General features: G+C 45.5%; 2 protein-coding genes across 2 annotated transcripts in view; one reads left to right on the forward strand and one right to left on the reverse strand.

Annotated features, from left to right (window-relative positions):
- Nucleotides 1-1,393: 1,393 nt before the first annotated feature.
- On the forward strand, nucleotides 1,394-12,532 carry GALK1 (galactokinase 1). Its single transcript, XM_056861758.1, has 8 exons — nucleotides 1,394-1,561; nucleotides 4,302-4,491; nucleotides 7,123-7,242; nucleotides 7,586-7,721; nucleotides 8,665-8,846; nucleotides 9,717-9,867; nucleotides 11,514-11,676; nucleotides 12,368-12,532. The coding sequence occupies exons 1-8, from the start codon at nucleotides 1,394-1,396 to the stop codon at nucleotides 12,440-12,442; spliced, it is 1,185 nt and encodes a 394-aa protein (XP_056717736.1). The 3' UTR covers nucleotides 12,443-12,532.
- A 4,478-nt stretch (nucleotides 12,533-17,010) lies between these two features.
- ITGB4 (integrin subunit beta 4) overlaps nucleotides 17,011-21,054 on the reverse strand; it is a 101,262-nt gene continuing 97,218 nt past the window's right edge. Inside the window, exons 40-41 of the mRNA XM_056858023.1 lie at nucleotides 18,995-19,111; nucleotides 17,011-17,211 (exon numbers count right to left, since the gene is read on the reverse strand). Coding sequence (XP_056714001.1) covers nucleotides 17,066-17,211; nucleotides 18,995-19,111 — 263 coding nt within the window. The 3' untranslated portion in view covers nucleotides 17,011-17,065. The remainder of the gene's footprint in view (nucleotides 17,212-18,994; nucleotides 19,112-21,054) is intronic.

The raw sequence follows: 21,054 nt of genomic DNA on the forward strand, positions 1-21,054 counted from the left end.
TGGGGGCTTCCTGGAGGCCCCTGGTCGGCCACTGTGTGCACAGACTGCTGGACTTAATGGGCCTGGGTCTGACCCAGCAGGGCCTTTCTTATGCTCCTATATGCTCATGTGTCTTGTCTGGGGGCTTCCTGGAGGCCCCTGGTCGGCCTCTGCGTGCACAGACTGCTGCACTCGATGGGCCTGGGTCTGACCCAGCAGGGCCTTTCTTATGCTCTTACATGCTCATATGTCTTGCTTCCTAGAGGCCCCTGGTCGGCCACTGTGTGCACAGACTGCTGCACTCGACAGGCCTGGGTCTGACCCAGCAGGGCCTTTCTTATGCTCTTACATGCTCATATGTCTTGCTTCCTAGAGGCAGCTGGTCGGCCACTGTGTGCACAGACTGCTGGACTTGATGGGCCTGGGTCTCATCCAGCAGGGCCTTTCTTATGCTCCTATATGCTCATGTGTCTTGTCTGGGGGCTTCCTGGAGGCCCCTGGTCGGCCACTGTGTGCACAGACTGCTGGACTTAATGGGCCTGGGTCTGACCCAGCAGGGCCTTTCTTATGCTCCTATATGCTCATGTGTCTTGTCTGGGGGCTTCCTGGAGGCCCCTGGTCGGCCTCTGCGTGCACAGACTGCTGCACTCGATGGGCCTGGGTCTGACCCAGCAGGGCCTTTCTTATGCTCTTACATGCTCATATGTCTTGCTTCCTAGAGGCCCCTGGTCGGCCACTGTGTGCACAGACTGCTGCACTCGACAGGCCTGGGTCTGACCCAGCAGGGCCTTTCTTATGCTCTTACATGCTCATATGTCTTGCTTCCTAGAGGCAGCTGGTCGGCCACTGTGTGCACAGACTGCTGGACTTGATGGGCCTGGGTCTCATCCAGCAGGGCCTTTCTTATGCTCCTATATGCTCATGTGTCTTGTCTGGGGGCTTCCTGGAGGCCCCTGGTCGGCCACTGTGTGCACAGACTGCTGGACTTAATGGGCCTGGGTCTGACCCAGCAGGGCCTTTCTTATGCTCCTATATGCTCATGTGTCTTGTCTGGGGGCTTCCTGGAGGCCCCTGGTCGGCCTCTGCGTGCACAGACTGCTGCACTCGATGGGCCTGGCTCTGACCCAGCAGGGCCTTTCCTATGTTCTTACGAGGCGAGGTTTACAGGAAGCCTAGCGACCCCTAGTGGGCGTTGACGGAAGCCCAGGGGCGGAGCGACGGGGCCGTCCTGGGCAGGCCGGCAGGCAGGGGCCAAGTGGGAGGCACGTGGGGAGGAGGGACCCGCGATGCGGACGTTGCACCGGACCGTGTTGTAATATTTGCGGTTGTTCCCTATTTGGGGAGAGCGAGGAGCCGCTGCCCCCCGGATCCTTTGCCCCTTGCAGTTTGGCCCCCGGGGCTGCCGATCGGAGGCATGGACGGGCTGCAGGGCTCCGAGCGGCGGTCGCTCCTGGCGGCGGCCCGCGGGGCGTACAAAGGGGCTTTTGGAGGGGTGGACCCCAAGATCGCGGCGTCGGCGCCGGGAAGGGTGAACCTGATCGGAGAGCACACCGATTACAACCAGGGCTTCGTGCTGCCGATGGTAAGGGGGGCGGGAGAGAAAGGGCCAAGTTCCTGGCCGGATAGGGACAGCCTTCTGGGAATGCGACGCTTCGGGGGTCGATCCCATTGGGAGTGGGTTTATTTTCCGTCTCTAAAAGCGGGATCCCACCCTACAATCCGCAGTGGGTCGCCGTGTGAGTCTGTCTGCAGTAGTAGGAAAGGGCAAGAGTCCCAGGAGCACCTTAAAAGACTAACACGAATATTTTCTGGCGGGGTGTATGAGAAATCCTATTATTGAATCATACTTCTATCCCACCCTCCTCCACCCAGCGGGGCTCAGAACGGCTTGCATCATACAGTTCAACAGTGAATTAATGAAATGCAGGGGACACCGCGCAATTTAAAGATCCCAGTAAGGTCCCAATGAAACTGATCTAAAAACCAACCCCACACCCAAAGGACGATGGGACCTCGAAAAAGACTCCTGCCCCATACTGAGATGTCATGGGTTAAAATCTAGACTGTGCCCAGCTTACTGCTAAAACATATATTGAATAGTGAAAAGGGGAATGTGTTAACATGCATCAAAGGGAACTTATCAAAAACTAAGGTAGACCGAGTACAGCAAACAAAGTATAGATACAGCTAGAAACTAGCTGTATCTGAAGAAGTGAGCTGGGGCTCACGAAAGCTCCTACACCCTGCCAGAAAATATTTGTGTTAGTCTTTAAGGTGCTACTGGACTCTGGCCCTTTTCTACTGAAAAGGAATACAGATATTTACAAAGCTTTTACCCCACGGGATGGTTGTAGCAGCTGAAGATGGCTTTATCGGACTCGCGCTGGCGCTCACATTCATAACTTCTACTCTTCGTCCCCTGCCCCCCCCCCTATTTGTGGTTTTACACCATCAGATCTAAGGAGCTAGGGTTTCCTTGCTACTTTGGAATCCCAGCAAAATGTACATGGATTGGCTACTACAGAGCAGAAAATATCCAGCTTGCTTTAAAATCAGATGCTTCAAGTGATTATACCTATACTTCCTGAAGAGAAGTGGGGAGGTGAATGATTTGGAACCCGCATCCCCCCCCCTCTACTCCAGGGGGTTCTCAGGCGTGGGAACAATTTTATTTCCCCCCCTTCCCCTTTAACATATCTGCAGCTCTTCTCTACATTCAGCCCCTTCTGGATCATTTATCAATCTGGCATTTGTTTGCTTTTGGTTAGTTTGGCAAAGTCATATATCTCTGCATACCTGGAGAGTCACAGGAGTCCCTGCTTTCTTCATGGGTGGCCCAACTGTACAGTTTTCACCATAGGCCAGCCGCTGTGTTATTAAGATACGGTATTTGCACTTTGTATATTTTGTTTATTTTTATTTTACAAAATTTGTATCCTGCCTTTACCATCTCAAGGGTGACCAAGGCAGCCGACTAATTAAAACGTACATCATAAAATCACAGTTTAGAAACCACATCATGCCAGCAACAGTGAGTTGTTACTTACTTCAAGGTCGAGTGTTTGAACAATGGATCTTGTATTTGAAACACAAGATCTTCCTGTTGCAAAGCTGGAGGAAAGTATCCAAAAAGATGTAGCAAGACTCAAAGATCCCAATTTGAGCAATAACACAGCCCTCCTGATTACTGGAAATTTCCTCATACTGAATTTATTTATATCTGCATGTAGAGTACACTTCCCATTATAATGCAAGGGGGGTTTCAATCTAAACAGCATTGATATCTAAGGGAAGAGAATTCTGTACAAGTTTAAAAAAAAAAACAGAAACAAATATATTTGTAAAAAAATGTACTTTATTAATACAGGTTTTGAATATGGAACCAGTATGGTTTCAATTTATGGTGATTTTTTCCGTTTGTGAATTATTATTTGTTTGCAAATTATGTCTCCATTAGTGTCAAAGGCTTTCACGGCCAGAGTTCATTGGTTCTTGTAGGTTATCCGGGCTGTGTGACCGTGGTGTTGGTATTTTCTTTCCTGACGTTTCGCCAGCGGCTGTGGCAGGCATCTTCAGAGGAGTAACACTGAAGGACAGTGTCTCCCGGATAACCTACAAGAACCTATGTCTCCATTATTTCATGATATTTTTATAGTGTTTGCTATATGTTAATGATATCACCCTGCCCTTTCAATGAGTCCAGTTGCCACCATGGTAACGAGAAAGTTGTGCTTTACCCTAAAAAGGCCAGAGTGATCACTGATGTGGATGGAGGGATCCAGCCAAGGAAGCCAGAGTGAACACCATCAAAATGCTTCGGTTCACGTGGAAAGTCCTCCCGTGAAAGCCCTTTGGGGTCAGGCTGCCATGTAGTTTTGCATCTGTTAGCAAGCATGATTTAGCTAGAGGTTCTCAAAGCAGTCTTTACCTATGGCTGCCAAACACCCCACAGAACATGCACACTGGCTGTAGAGAAGTCATATTTCTATGTCTTATCCCTAGGTGCAAGTTAGTACCTTGGTAGACCTATCAAAAGACTCCAGTGGCTGCACTGGGAAACCCCTGATTTTGCCACGTCTTGCTGTGAAGGAGATAGTAACTTCCTTAAACAAACATTCGTGTTTACTAAACGTTATAGAAGCGGGAACCAGTATTCTGCCTCGGGTTAGACCGCTCCCACACCTAACTGCTCTTCAACAACATCTGCTCATAGCTGTCCTCATTTCCAGCCTACCCTTCCACATGCCATTTGGAAGGTGTATTACATCACCTTTGTTTCTGGTTTTTACTGGGATAGATTCAGGTATTGTCTCTGTTTTCAGGCCTTGCAGATGGGAACCGTGATGGTTGGGAGTCCGAGGCAAGATGGAATCATATCCATCGTCACGACAGCTGAAGAAGCCGATGAGCCCAAAAGGGTGCAGTTTCCAGTTCCAGTGGAAGGTGGTGCCTTGAAACCAGGAGAACCTCGATGGGCAAATTACGTCAAGGGGGTGATCCAGCATTATAGGGGTACAGTCCATGTTGTGTTCTTTGGCGAGGCTGGGATGAGGAAAGGACACAATAGTGTTTATTGGTGGAAAGAATCCTCCCTGCCCTTTCCCTGCTGAGGTGTAGGAATGGTGGATGGATCAGCGATGAAACTGAACAGCTCCAAATTTAGTGATTGCATGAGAGTATTACCACAATTTTTTAAAAAATGGACTGTGCTTTCAGAGTGCTGTCAAAGAAGGTATGGCCAGTATGTGTGGCCAGTTCTTCCAAACAAGGTGCCAGGAGAGACGCCAAGGCTCAGAACTACTCAGCAATCTGTTATCTGGAAGGAAGTCCCGCTTATTCATTCTGTGGGGAGGTTCTGCAGTTGCTAAAGGACAAGGGGTACTTTTAGGGTTGCCAGCTCTGGGCTGGGAAATACCTGGAGATTTTTGGGGTGCAGCCTGAGGAGGATGGGGTTTGGGGAGGGGAGGGACTTCAGTGCCATAGAGTCCAGTTGCCAAAGCAGCCGTTTTCTCCAGGAGAACTGATCTCTATCGGCTGGAGATCAGTTGTAATAGCAGGAGATCTCCAGCTAGTACCTGGAAATTAAGCAACCAAAGTAAACACCTCTGTACTACTACCACAGGTAAGGAACTAAGTACAGGAAAGGCTGATGATATTAAATCAATCAATCACAAGATTACAAAAACAAGGTGTACTAAGTGCAGTGAATGACATACAACACACATATATATATACAATCCTATGTTAACAGTCCTAAAGGGTACAAGTCTCAAAAGTTCCACTATGAGTAATCTTCATAGAAGAATGGCGAGGGAATTTGGTATAAACAGTCCCATACAGGTACAAGTATCCAACAATGAACTGCAACAAATCTTCATAGAAGAGTAGCAAGGGGGGCGATCGTTTCTGTTCTTCCTCAGCCCCGTTTCTGTATCCATTTATAACTTTTTATAACTTAATTTCCTTATAGGTACACATTTCATAATGAATAGCAAGATAGTACATTACTTACAGTCAAAGCCAATTCAAAATTCTCATATTATTTCCTTTCTCCCATGGGGATGAAAAAAGCAGCTATGCCAAATAAATCTTGTAGTGTTCCCCTAAGGGATACTCCATTTCCGATGCATAGTTGCACAGATGCTTAAAGCCGTACCTGGAAATTGGCAACCCTGGGTACTCTGTACATGTTCGGTGGCACTATGGTGGAATTTTGTTATTACGTTATTGTATAGTTTATTAATTGGGCATGGCTAAAGAATGAGGGAGAAGTTACAGTTACAACAGTGCAATCCTAGCCAGAGTTATTTATACCACACCTTTCTCCTCAGTTGGGACCCAAAGTGGCTTTCATCATCTCTTCTCCTCCATTCTATCCTCACAACAACCCTAAGAGACGGTTAGGCTGAGAGTGTATGACTGGGCCAAGGTCACCCTGCAAACTTCCATGGCAGAATGGGTCTCCTAGATACTAGTCTGACTCTCTAACCGTTACACCAAACTGACTCTTTAATTAAGATTCGAGTTAAGATTGAAGTCCGTCAGAGTTAATGGGCTTAGAAGTGTGCAGCTGTGCTTAGGACTGCCGTGCAAAATGTATCTTGCTTGTTCACATTTTACTTATACTGTTACATACAGAAGTTAAAGCTTATCTTCGTTATTCAACACTTTGGCAGAAATACATAGAGTGGAGCACACATCATTGATGTCTCTCCAGTAAATATACTTAGTTGTGTTTTAATGATTTATCTGCACTATGATAAAGTCCAGTCAATACAGTAAACACATGGGAGTGTGAGGGATTTCATGAAGGCAGTTAGAGCAAACCTTCCAGAAAGGAATCCTACAATGGCTGTCTATTGTGCTTTTAACTCTTCAAAGCAGGGCATTTCCCTTTCATTGGTGTCGGTAAACAGGTTGTTTATGCATGGGTTCTTTCACTCAAGTTCACCCCTCGGTCTGTCTTGGTTGTTTGTTGGAGTTATGCGTGAGATTTCCCTCCATTAGAGATGAACTCGCTGCCAGTCCTCACAAATCCCGGGACTTCCCGTCCCTCTATTAACCCAATTCTTCCCTCTCCTCTGAGCTCAGCCCGCTTGAAATCCCCATGCATAAGGCAAAGTGGGACACAAAAGCTTGGTCTCACAGCAAGCAGACAGCCAGTTGCAAAGCAGCATGACAAGGGGCAGGGATTCAAATACTTCCTGCTTCCTCGGAGTTCTTTCTGAGCAGAAGGCTTTTAAAACGAGGCTTGGGTTTCTCCCCCCCCCCCCCGTTCCTTTCAAATAGCTCCGTTTTTTGTTTTTGTTCTTAAAATGCTTTTTTATGCAGCAGTTGGGTTTGGGGGAAAACTTTCCCCTCACTAAGCCAATTACAAAGCAGCATTTCAAAGGGCGGGGATTCAAATACTTCCTGATTTGAGCATGGAGACTGCTAGTTCATAGACTCCCAACAGAAAAGTGTGGGTCCAGCCAGCAACGAACCTTAGGTAAAAATCCCAAGCATAAATGACCTGATCATCTTCTCTCCAGATAGGACAGGACTTCAAGGGTACCTGGGGCTAATAGGAACATTTTGTATTTTTTGGTAGTAGTTTTGCTGCTCTTTGAAAGCTCTGTTGCTCTTCCTTCTGTCTTTCTGTAGCTGCCCCCCTCCCTGGCTTTAATGCGGTCATAGCCAGTAACATTCCACTGGGTGGTGGTCTCTCAAGTTCAGCATCCTTGGAGGTGGCTACCTACACATTTCTGCAGCAGCTTTGTCCAGGTAAGAAAACACTGTCTTGTGTCTGGAACACTCTGTACCTGTTGTCCATGTCAGCTGAATTAAATCTTCAGAGGCAGAATACCCCCGAGTACCGGATGTTGGAAACAAACAACAGGAGAAAGTGGCAACCTTTATGCACATCTTGTGAGCTTCTTAGAAGCAGTTGTCTGTTCCCTATTAGAAAGAGGATGTTGGTCTGATCCATCAAGGCTCGTGTCCTTCATCCAAGTCCGGAGGCCAAAATGGAAGAAAAGTATCATGCAGAAATTGTGCCTGCTGCCCATTGCATGGAGCAGAGGAAGTATTCATCTGCCTATGAATGTCTCTTTCTTCCATGACACAGATGATGGGGATCCAGTAGCTAAGGCACTGGCATGCCAGAAAGCGGAGCACACCTTTGCAATGATGCCTTGTGGGATCATGGACCAGTTCATCTCTGTGATGGGGAAGGAAGGCCATGCTTTGCTGATAGACTGCAGGTTAGGACATAATTCGTAGCTCAGTGTACCGAGAGACCCAATTCTCATGTAGCCCCTTACATCAAAGTTGCCATAATTCTCAATGAAGGAGTCAGGTTCTGCCTAGCCCTATAATGAAGATCTGAATATTTAGTTACGGACAATAACTGCTGAAGACTCAAAAGGAGTCTGATGGAAGACAGAAAGTTATTACTTATGATTCTCCCTGTACTAAAAGTTATGTAGAATTTTATCCTTTTATTCTCCAATTTATCCTTTTATTCTCCAGTAAACACCCCCAATTACTGTAACATTTCAGATCATGCACATTTAGTTGAAGTGATTTTCTTCCCACATAGCAGAAAAGACTGTTAGAATTCCCAAATGAATCTGATTAAAACATGTCAATTTTATTTTGTGACCCCTGATTAGAAAAACTGATTAAGAACAGTTAGTTATTGGTCACATTATGAGAAGGCAAGAGTCAGGGCAGCAGGAAAAGAGGAAGACCCAACAAGAGATGGATTGACTCAATAAAGGAAGCCACAGCCCTCAATTTGCAAGACCTGAGCAAGGCTGTCAAAAATAGAACGTTTTGGAGGACATTGATTCATAGGGCCGCCATGAGTCGGAAGCGACCTGACGGCACTTAACACACGCACGCGCAGTTATCTGGAGAATATATTGACTAGGCTTCTATATATCTAATACATTTTAATACCACCTTTTTTCTCCAAGGAGCTGAGGGTGGCATACGTGATTCTTCCTTCCTCATTGTACTCTCACAACAATCATGTGAGATATATGAGATTGAGAGAGAGACAAAGAGAGCAGGTGGGGCAAGGTCACCCAACAAGCTTGATTGAAGGCAATGTGAGGAAAGTTCACAATAGAAATCCACAGTTTGAAAGCCCCATATGTTGGAAATTGTTTCATGTGGGCTTGTTGTGTCCTCTGAGTCCAGGTCACTGGAGACTCGCCTGGTTCCTTTGACTGACCCAAACCTAGTTGTTCTCATCACCAATTCCAATGTACGGCACACCTTGACAGGCAGCGAATACCCCACACGTCGGCGCCAGTGTGAAGAGGCAGCAAAGGTGCTTGGCAAGGCAAGTCTGAGAGAAGCCAGCATGTCCAGCTTAGAGGGTAAGAATTATCCAGAAAAGGAAGGAGGGGGACATAAAGGGTTTTTTCCCCCTTGTCAGAACATGTAAGCTAAGCAGGGGCAGCCACAGTTAGTACTTGGATGGGAGACCACCAAGGAAGACTGGGGTTGCTATGCAGAGAAAGGCAATGGTAAACCACCTGTCACCTTGAAAACTCTGGTCCTTGGGTCGCCATGAGTCAGTTGTAACTTGACAGTACACACTTATTAATGGGAGGGGCTGTGGCTCAGTGGTAGAGCACCTGCTTGGCATGCAGAAGGTCCCAGGTTCAATTCCCAACATTGCCAGTTAAAAAGACCAGGCAGGTGATGTGAAAGACTTCCACCTGAGACCGTGGAGAGCCACTGCCAGTCTTGAGTAGACAGTGATGATCGTGATGGACCAATGATCTGATTCAATATAAGGCAGCTTCATACATTCTTGTGTGTTCAACGTTCCTTCAGAAGTTTTTGGGATATTACATCTGAAACCCTGAGCAAAGTGGGATGGGCAGAAGAGTGCCAGTGAACTTGAGGGGGGAGGGGGTCCATCATGTCCAGCAGTCTGTTCCCACAGTGGCCAACCAGGTGCCTCTAGGAAGCCCTCAAACAAGATGACTGCAGCAGCAGCATCCTGCCTGTGCTCCATAGCAGCTAATATAATGGGCCTGCTCCTCTGATCCTGGAGAGAATAGGTATGCATCATGACTAGTATCCATTTTTACTAGTAGCCATGAATAGTTGTAAATGTATGTTCCAGAATTTTTATTCCACCTCCGTTTTTTTCTGAAGGGGAGTTATGTAACCTAGATAATTCCTAGAAGATCATTTCTTAATCTATTTTACCTAACTGCAGATATTTTTCTGTGCAGCTTCTAAGGCCCTGCTGAGTGAGGAGGTGTACAGGAGAGCCAGGCATGTGATCGGGGAGATCGAACGCACTACCGAGGCAGCTGAGTCACTGCAGGCCCGGGATTACAAGAGATTTGGGCAACTGATGGTGGAGAGTCACAATTCTTTGCGGTAGGCTGATACCCGAAAGACTGAAGAGTCTTAGGGCCATTTCTCACCCTGTTATGTTCCTGCAGATAGATTGTCCCGTGTGTCAACCCTATAGGCATGCAAACTGCCCTGTGTACACCTGGCACAGGCAATGAATGACCTCAGATTTCTGTCAGATTTATGAAGGGGACGCACAGCAATTTGCAGGCATGTGCGTTGGTCCTCCATGGAAGTGGCTTCTGTGTGAAAGGTAGCTTGTGCAAGGCCACATGCAGCAGCAGAGTTGTACCTTCCTCATTGGGATTGCTGAGGAAGACCCTTGCAGCTGAACCAGGGACCCTCCAAATCACAATTTATTCTCATAACCACTATGTTACAGATATTTTCTACATATGTGAGAAAGTGTAAAGGAATGCATATTGGAACAAAAAATCCCAACTTCACATATACACTGGTGGGATCTGTGCTGGCAGCGACGGACCAAGAAAGGGATCTTGGGGTAGTAGTGGATAGCTCGATGAAGATGTCAATCCAGTGTGCGGCTGCTGTGAAAAAGGCAAATTCAATGCCGGCCATAATTAGACAAGGAATAGAGAATATAAATTGCTGTTATCGTACTGCCCTTGTACAAATCTATGGTGAGACCACACTTGGAATGCTGTGTACAGTTCTGGTCACCACGCCTGAAAAAGGATATTGCAGAGCCTGAGAAGGTACAGAAAAGAGCAACCAAAATGATCAAGGGGCTAGAGCAACTGCCCTATGTGGAGCGGTTAAATTGCGTAATACTGTTTAGCTTGGAAAGAAGGTGGTTAAGGGGAGAGCCAGATAGAGGTCTATAACATTATTCGTGGTATGGAGACAGTGACAGGGAGAAGCTTTTCTCTCTCTCTCATAATACTAGAACGCGGAGTCATCTGCTGAAGCTGGAGGGTGAGAGAGTCAAAACAGATAAAAGGAAGTCTTTCGTCACACAGTGTATAATTAAATTGTGGAACTCCCTGCCCCAGGATGTAGTGATGGCTGCCAAATTGGAAGGCTTGAAGAGGGGAGTGGACATGTTCATGGAGGAGAGGGGTATTCATGGCTACTAGTAAAAATAGATACTAATCGCGATGCATACCTATTCTCTCCAGGATCAGAGGAGCATGCCGATTATATTAGGTGCTGTGGAACACAGGCAGGACAATGCTGCCACAGTCATCTTGTTTGTGGGCTTCCTAGAGGCACCTGGTTGGCCACTGTGGGAACAGACTGCTGGACTTGATGGGCCTTGGTCTGATCCAGCAGGGCCTTTCCTTATGTTACAGAATTTCACTGTTTCAGAGAGATAATAATAACTGTGTGAACATTTTTGTGTTTGGTGCTGAACTAAATAATTTTTTTAACGTTTTGTAAAGTTTTACAAATGAGAGCATAACTACAATTTAGACTTGCATCTGGAAAAGGCTGCCCTTCCTTGCCTTCTAGATGATGCTTCTCTTAAGGCAACCCTAAATGGCCTTTTGCAACTTCTGTAGGAGCACCATATTGTGCTGTGAATGTTCATCTGTCGCAAGTTTTGTGCTTGGGTTCTGTTCCTGAGATCTTTTTTAAAAAAATTGTTGCTGAACATTTTAGTTGGCTGTGACCTCCCCTTCTAGGAGTGACTTGCTTTTCTTTCGCAGGAACGATTACGATGTGAGTTGTGCGGAACTAGATGAGCTGGTGGCAGCTGCTTTAGAGGTCCCCGGCGTTTATGGCAGCCGAATGACTGGAGGCGGGTTTGGTGGTTGCACGGTCACTCTGCTCGAATCCAGTGCCACAGAGGAAGTCTTGAGACACATTAAGGTATGTGGAAGAACCACTAGATCGCAGACTGCTGAGCCCGTCATTGTGACTGGTGGGATACGCAGGTGTACTTACTGATACTTGTAATACATTCGCCCTTGTCCATAGTTCGTCTTATCTTTGATGAGACCTGGAACAGCTCTGAGAAACACTGAACTGCCCTGTGATTGTGCCATCTCCATTACTGAGCATAACCTGTGTGGGTCTGAATCTGGACAGGACAGCTTTTAGCGACTTAGAACGAGATCTTATGCATATCCAGCTTTGTGCCCTCAGCTTAACAATATGCATAAACTTTGTGATGTGACTCTGGGCTTGGAAGCATCTCCCAGTGGAAAACCCTCCTTTTCCCCCTCCAGGTTGTTGGCAATTTAGTGATACTGAAAGGGACCTCAGCTAGACCTGGAGGGGAATAAGCCCCCTTCCACTATGCACTCCTTTTGCTTTTCGAAATAGACCCCATGTCTTTCTTTCCATGGAATTAGGGCAATTACATTTTTAAACACCTGCAGTTACCACCATCTAGCCTAGTTGTGGCCCTCGGTAGTTGCTGTCAGACGATTGCCCTGCACCGTGAGATACGAATGTGCATCAGCATACAGCATGGCATTTGTTATTGTTATACAATAGTCACAGAATTGTCAGCCTATTGAGGCAGATACAGAACCTGACTTTTGCTCTTATCCACTAGGGAAAATACAGCAGGACCGCAACCTTCTATTGCACAAAAGCTTCTGATGGCGCCAAAGTACACTCTCTTCCTTGACAGAACGTCCCGTCTCTCTACAAGGACCCGCAGCCTTTTCGTTACCAGAAAGAAAATTGCTAGGCCCTGAGCCAGTTTGCCCACCTGATCTTCTTGGGGTAATGATACCAGAGGAAATGCCTTGGCATCTTTTTCACAAATGTAATAAAAAATCCATTTTGCATGCAGGGCTTTGTGTTCCTGTGTATCAGTTCAGGGCCAAAGAGAAACAATTTAACCTTGTAGTTTATGGCAGAAGATTTGCTTATCATTTGATGTGAGAGCAGGCCTGGTTTGCTGGTATCGTTTGTGTGTTGGGTTGCCAACAGGCCTGGGGGAAGATGGCCTGTCCCTTTAATGAGAGGAAATGGGCAGCTGAGGCTTGGTAAATAACATCACCTTGTAAATAACATCTCCTTAAGCCTCTGTTAAAGGGACAGGACATTTTTTTCTTCAGGCACTTGGCAACCCTATGGGAGATTATTTTCAGTTGCTTCTTCATAACAAACATAACTTGTGGTATAGTATGGCTAAATGCTGGAGACTCCATTGTGATCATAGCATTTTTTTCAAGGCTGGCTTTAGAGGATTCGTGTAAACGAAGGAGAATGGTGAGCATTGGCTGTTACCGCACTAGGTATCCCCAGCGATGTATTAAGAGTTTGAAAATGTTATAAAAAATACTGTTTGCACTTTCTATGTATTTCCACCGATGTATTAAGAGTTTGAAACTGTTATAAAAAATACTGTTCGCACTTTGTTTGGCCCCTTTAGCTGTGAAGACGTCTTCCAACCGTTTTTTAGCCGTGGCATCCAAAAACCCTTTTAAAGCGATTTTTTTAATAACATTTTCAAACTCTTAATACATCGCTGGGAATACCTAGTGCGGTAACAGCCATTTTTCTACAACCTGTTTTATCTGCAAGCCGGGTTTTGTAAGCACTAAGATACAGCAACTGCTTTAGCAGTTTTCCATAGCTTAAAGTAGGACTGGATACAGCTGTAGCAACACCACTTGTTATCTATGGCCAATCTCTCTCCTCTCTAATCCCTAAATTCTCCTCTGCCAAAGCTTCACAGTAAGGATGTGTAGCATGTCCAGCCAGAAATATGCAATGTCTCTTTAGCACGCGTCATTAATATTCCCACTGACACAGAAACTTGGTATTTCCAGTACAAGAATGATTATGGGTTGTGATCAGATTAGCTCTTAAACTTGAGGCCTTTGGCTTGAGCTTGTCCTTCGGGTTTAGACCCTTCCATCTTGTTCATTGTGGGTGGTGGTGGGTTTAATTACATTCACATTTTTGCTCTTACAGCCTGATCCTGCACAGAGTGAGACATGAAATCAGTGGGATTAGGCACACTTAACTCTGTTCAGGATTGTAAGCCTTTTAGTCTCATCAACAGACACAGCTTTCAGCGTTGTGACATCTTGACATATTTGGAAATTTAAAAAAAAACAGCAACCTGGACCACAAAGAAAATATTTATTAAGTGCAATATCTGATCCAGAACACCAGCGGTCAGACCGTTCATTAATTTTCAAATTGCATATGTGTTAACTGCCACCAACCTCTGCCAGTCGTAGTAGGCTACTGTAATGGCATTTACATCCTATTGCAGTTCTCCTGTTACATGAGTAAAAGCATACAATCTCTCTTTTCACTGGTGATAAAAGCATTCTGCTGCTGAAATCTGGCCCATCAGATACTTCAGATGGGTACTTTGGTTAAAAGGAAGGCCTGCGGTGCATTCGCAGTACAAAGCACTATAATATGTAGGAAGGGGTTGCGACCAAGGAGAAGTTCCTTTAGAAGAGGGTGTAATATAAGCTTTGGAGATAAACTACATAGCCTATATCCAGCGATATGCTGTGCTGAGAACTGAATACACAGGAGCCATGAAATTGACTGCGCTCTAAAAGCTCTGCAAATAAATCTTCCCCTTTGAAAAGTTACTCTAGGAAGGTTTGCAGGATTTCCTAGTTGGCAGGAATGGGTCAGTGGGAACCCTGCAATGAGACTCCACGGGATCCAATTTTTTTACCTCTAAAAGCGAAAGGCCTCCAACTGTTCTTTACTAGGCAGGCCTAGATCTGAGGTCAGCCCCTTTGGTCAGTTGTCAAGGGCCCCATTACCTGTGGGGAGAAGTCACAACCATCACTTCCTTTTGGGCAGCTGCAACGATTTGAGCTCCTGTTGTGGGCTGTGCTGGGCAAAGTTCCTCCTCCCTCCAACAGTGGAACCAACCTATTACTAGGGATTGTATATGGATGGTATAGTGACCCCCTTAATCTACTGTTTGAACCTCTTATGTAGTTTTCATTAAACCAAAATTATCAAGCGTTGGTTCTGTTGATGGCACTGATATTTATCCAGGGTACTAAGGAAGTGTCAATTGAAAGAAAAGCAAAAGGCAAGAGTTACTTTGGGGCCAAATTGTCCTACTGTATTAATATGGTGGCAAAGTTTCTACCTTTAGACACTTGCCACATATATTTGTCTGCAGCGAAACATCTTATTTTCTGTTGTGGACCCACAGTATGTTGCAAAGGATTTTATGGCATCTTGCAATAGGATACACACTCAGACGATGTAGGCCACTGGCCACACATTCTAGGCCTCAGTCATACAATGTGCAGAGCACTAGTGGTGGTGAGCTGTCTTTTGCAGGAGCTTGCCCACCTTACTGATCTTTAGGGTTGCCAACCTCCAGGTGGTAGCTGGAGATTTCCTGGGATTACAACTGATCTCCAGATGACAGAGATCAGTTCACCTGGAGAAAATGGCCGCTCCAGAGGGTGGACTCTATGACATTATACCCCATTGAAGTCCCTCCCCTCCCTAAACCACAGCCTCCTCAGGCTCCACCCCAAAAATCTCCAAGTATTTCCCAACCAGGAGCTGGCAACCCTACTGATCTAACTGAGGAACCCTAGTTGGAAAACCACAGCATTATGGGAACAGTCATGCAAAACAGGAAATGATGGCTTTGGAGTCATAATCTTTCAACACTGTAACATACCCAATGCCATAACAGGAGTCACTTGGGGCAGTTCTTTTGAATTTGTTTGATTTAGCAAAGGGGAGAGTGGTTGTTTAAGAGATTGCATCATTAAATGTGCATACAGATCAATAAATAAACACAGGCAAATAAGTAAAAAAACCCTACTTGTAGAAAAGAAAGGTATGGTCAGGTTGCTTGTCTCTAGTCTGAAGCCCAAGTATGTAATTCCTGCGTTGTTCCTGTCATAATTTTCTCTTGATTGTCTATTCTGGTCCTGTTATAGCTACTTCCCCTATTATCCTCCTCAGACAATTTGAGACAAATTGTTGCTTTTGAACCTAAGGATGGCCAGAAATAAATGATATAATTGACTATACCCCTTCAAACTAGATTGGGGGTCATAGGTTTGAATGTTTCAGTACATTAAAATTTTACAAGTCGAACACGAGCACACATGGGAGCAGCCGAATTGCAGATTAAATATTAGACAGCACCTGTGTAATACGTAGGCTGCAAGTGCTCTTGTTTGTGCCTGATTCACGTCACAGCTGCACTGCCTTATAGATGCTGTAGTTGACTACAGTATCCATGAAGCAGTGGGACAGAGTACATTGTGAATACACAAAAGCATCCCATGCCTGTATTATAAAGGTATTGGAAAACCATGTGCATATATTCACCTGCTGCCACTGGTGAGAAAGCATGAAGGGAAGCAAAAATGGCTGGGCTGAACCTCATTATGCCTAGGCCAAAGCCTATGACACTGACATAGCCAATGTTGTCACCAGCCTGCTCTGCTGCTTGTCCACCACTGACAGTGAGTTAGAGGGAAGGGAGGGCTTTGTTCTAGGGCTTTTCAGGGTAAAGGCATTGATTATAATGCCACGTTTGCTTCTGTAGGTGCTGAGGATCAGTGCCTGAATTTTGGTCCCATGTTGCTAGGTGAAATAAAATACTCTTTGTAAAAAAAATACATAATATATATGTTAGGCAAACTGTACAGAACTTTAAACAACATTTTCCCATAAGGCATTGTAGGTGGTGCTCTGCAAACTAACATGCTAATTGGCTACTGCGGTACCATACTTTATCGACAGGGGATTTTACCCAGAAATGTAGTAGGAATCAAGGTAATGCTCCTCCCATGCATTCCAACAGGTACACTTACAATAAGGTATAGAATGTGACAGATGGCTTTTGCTGGTGGTATTAATAGTGCTGACAAGCGGCTGTGGACTCAGGAAAGGATTCACAATGAAACAAATGGAGGGGGGATGGAATGACATCGAGGGGTGATTTAAACACACATTCGGTCCTGTGTGGTCTAACTTCCAGTGGCAACATTTGAACAGCCCAGAATGCAACAGTCAAGGTCTCGAGTCAAAACTCTGCAATAGCCCTTCATAACCAAGCTACTGTTTTTTTAAAAAAGCTCTTTTCATAATGTCTTAAGGTTCCACCTGGGCTGCATGCATCTGCCTCCCAGTGGAGCTTCAAAGCAACAACTAATGCTTTTAACGTTGGCACAGTAAAGCGGGCACCATGAGCTCATCCGGAAGTTGACCACAGAACGGGTCCACTTCAGATCATCCCCTGTTGAAAGCCAGGTGTCCATTCGGCAGCTTCCTTCTGGACTCAGGCTTCAAAGAACTGCCTGTCTGTCTGTCTGGTGAATGTCCCGCTGCTGTTGGACATCATGGTTCTGCTGACAAACTCTTGAGTGACTTGTTTGGTGAGGGTGCTGCCGCTCTCCACCCGCTGAGTGGTCATCAGCATGCCATCTGCGACAAGAGGGAGACATGACAAAGGTTGATTTAGCAGCTCCCATATTTGCCCGTCTTTGTTATGGACATATGCCCTACTTATCTGGGAGTCAGCCCCATGGAATAAAATAGGACTTAACTTCTGAGTAAACAGGCATAGGCCTGCCTTGCATAGGGAGCCAGCGTGGTATAGTGGTTAAGAGCCAGCGTGGTGTAGTGGTTAAGACTCTGATCTGGAGAACCAGTTTTGATTCCCCACTCCTCCACATGAGTGGCGGAGGCTAGTATGGTGAACTGGATTTGTTTCCCCACTCCTACACACGAAGCCAGCTAGGTGACCTTGGGCTAGTCACACTCTTTCAGCCCTACTTACCTCACAGGGTGACTATTGTGGGGAGGGGGAGGGAAGGAGTTTGTAAGCTGGTTTGATTCTTCCTTAAGTGGTAGAGAAAGTTGGCATATAAAAAACAACTCTTCTCCTCAAATTTTATTTGGGCAAGATTCATTTGAGTTTCACCTCATGAAAGTGGCTTGTTAAGTATTGCAACCCAAAAGTCAAGAGTTCTGAATCCACAGAAAGATTTTCTTGCTCTAGTGATATTAACATTAGGTATCATTAGTGTAACAATGGTGTTTTTCAGGCAAACACCTAATTGACCCCTTTTGTACCAAGAAGGTGATCTTGGCTTCATTCTTACTTGTTTATTCCTGAACATATAGATCCAGAATAAGTTCATGTGTGTTTCATTGAAGGGTCTGTACTCTTCTTCCTTGGTTAAACTCTTGGGACCAGCATCCCTTGTGGCAAGCAATTATGTGAAGACATGACCCCATGGTTAGGGGCATTTATAACTATGTTAGAGAAACCACTGGTTTGATATTTAGAAAATACACAGTGCAACCCTAAGGACAGGATTCTGGGAGTAAGCCCCAATGAGTAGACTAGTGTAGGACCTGTTTAGGATTGCTCTCATAGTGTATCTAGAACATATACATGCTAACTCTCCACTTTCTGCTTTTGATGCACGGATATGGAGAGAAAGATTCACTAACGTCAAGTTTTCTCAACTCTTTGGTTGAGAGTTCACAGGGGTGAGCGTGATAGAGGAAGGTATTGTGGCTATATGGATTCTGAGCTCAGACGTCTGTCTAAAAACTGGATGAGCTATTCATGGGATCACAGTCAAAATAACCATGGTGCAGTGGGACAAGATCCCCCACCCCACACACTGCAGGCCCAATCAAGATCAAGCCTTCACAGCATTTTTAAATGATCAAATTCTTCCCTAAAATAGCAGCAGCGGCCACAGGTTGAACCCATAGCTGCCATAACATTTAGAAGAGTTGTTTTTTTTTTCCCACTTTACCTTTAAGGAGTCTCAAAGAGGCTTACAATCACCTTTCCCTCCCTTCTCCACAACAGACACCTTGTGAGGTAGGTGAGGCTGAGAGAGTTCTGAGAGAGCTGTGACTAGCCCAAGGACACCCAGCAGGCTTCATGTGGAGGAGTGGGGAAACCAACCAGGTTCACCAGATTAGAGTCCACCTCTCTTAACCACTACACCACGCTGGCTCTCATTTAGTTTGGCCCTTAGTTTTCCCCAGAGCAATGATGGCAACCACTGGGACAGTATTGGACTGATGACTGAACTTGCCTTTGTGATTCCAGGTCTGGGGTTAGAAGCAAGTTTTGCTTCCCTTTCAATGGTGTCCTAGATTGCAGCCCATTTAATTTGTCCTGTTGAGCTCAGTAGGAAACTTGGAGAACCAAGGTTGAGATTATTTACACAGTTCTTCTTACCTGCATATAAGGGATCCAGTGCAGAATGAGTGATGCTGGTTTTGGTGCTATAGTCCGTGGGAAGACTGTACACTTCCTCCTTGGTAAACTGCTGTGTTCCAAACTGAGAGAAAGCACCTGACAGGTTAAAAAAATTTTTTTTTTAAACTTGGAAGTCCATTTCTCATTCCATTTGAGATTATTAAACAATGGACACTGGAAAAATGTTTGTGAGAAACGAGCAGGGAAAGACTACCATTTAAAGAGAATATGATCCTCCCAAATGACTTTCCACGCAAACTAATTATTTCTTCGTGATGCAGAAAGCGTCCTATGTACTAGCCTGCACATATACTCCTTCCAAATCTTAGTTATATACCAAGAAATTAAAATTCGAGGGTCAGAACGAATCATTTCAGTATTTTTTTTTTAAAAGAAGATCTTTTAAATAGATCACTGCCACCAATAATGATGCTTTAAATAGCAAATTTCTGTCCAAAGAAGATCATATACATTATCTTATCTGTACAACACTGCAAATTAAGTCAATACTGTTCTATTCCAGAAGTAGGTAGTTGGGGATGAAGCTGAGAAATAGCGGCTGCTGAAGGCTTACAGCAGAGGCAACATTTAAGTCAGGAACTTTCTGGGTCAGCTGCGGACTACTGTAGATGTTATCAGGCAGCCAAAACCATCCACTAATAAAAGGTATTCCTGGCTTTTCGGGACAGGACTATGTTTGGGGTATTCATACACACCTTTGGAGTCAGACTTCTCAATCATCCCAAAAGGTTACAACTATCAATAGCACAAACAGGCAAAGGCTGAGCCATGTGTAAGCCAAGGAATCGCAATGAGGTCTGATAAGTCTAATTTTTAAATGTTTAAAATACAGCATGTGTTTACAAAAAAAAAAGTAGAGGTCAGATGCCAATAAGTATGCAATCCAAATGAAAAGGAAAACAATGCCTCTAAGTTAGGGTTGCCAACTCCAGGTTGGGAAATTCCTAGAGATTTTGGGGTGGACCCTGGGGAGGGGAGGGTATAATGCCATAAAACCCACCCTCCAAAGCAGCCATTTTCTCCAGGGGAACGGATTCCTGTAACCTGGAGATCAGTTGTAATTCTAGGAGATTTTCAGGCCTGGAGGTTGGCAATTCTACTCTCAGTTCCTATATTTATCACATACCCTCAAGATTTGGCACTAGCTTAAATTTTCAAGAGAAATAATATTGCCGCTCAACTGTGATCTTGGATCAGTAAAATTGTTTCATCTGCGTGGCTTCTATGCAGGCACACATTGGGACTGCGCAGGCCAGCCACGGATAAGATTTGTCAGCTTCTAGCAAAATCTAAAAGAGAGTGCTCCCCCTCCCCTTGGGGCATGCAATCTCCCCGCCCACGGTCACATGACCCAAGGGGGAGGGAGCACTCTTCTCTCCAGTTCTCTTTCTGCCGCCATGGAGAGAGAATGTGTCAGCACCTTCCTCTAGCCATGGAGCCCAAAAAAGCTCCACTTTTCAAGAAATGTAGTGTGTGTGGTACTAAGATGGTGAAGAATGATTCCCACACTGAATGCCTCCTTTGTCTGGGGGAAGGCCACATTCCGGCAACTTGTAAAAGTTGCTCCAAATTCACCAACAAGGCCTTGAGGGTTCAGTCGACTCGATTACTTTCTCATCTTTACAAAGAGTTGCTTCGCCCATGAGGTCGTTCTGCTGAACCGGGTACTTCAACCGGTAAGTCCCAACTCGACGTGGGACCCACTACAAAAAAGTCCAAAAAAGTTGGCCCTTCTAAGAAGCCTTCCTCCATCGTTATTCGGCCAGCAAAGTTTATTGCTCCAGTTTCGCAAGATGGCTGCGGCCGCGGCTCATTGCACCATGCTTCCCGCTCCAAATCGCCTCGGCATCGATCACTTTCGAGGTCGCCGAAGTCCCTTCGATGCCGATCACCTTTGGCATCCCCTCGATGCCGATCCCAAGCCAAGTCGCCTTGCTCGCCTCGTCCGTCTGAGTCGCGAGCTCCTGATGAAGCTGCACAGCAGCCCATTACCATTGAGGATTCGCCTCCTCATTCCC

Source organism: Euleptes europaea, chromosome 1 (genome assembly GCF_029931775.1).
Source record: "Euleptes europaea isolate rEulEur1 chromosome 1, rEulEur1.hap1, whole genome shotgun sequence".
Classification (NCBI taxonomy): Eukaryota; Metazoa; Chordata; class Lepidosauria; order Squamata; family Sphaerodactylidae; genus Euleptes; species Euleptes europaea.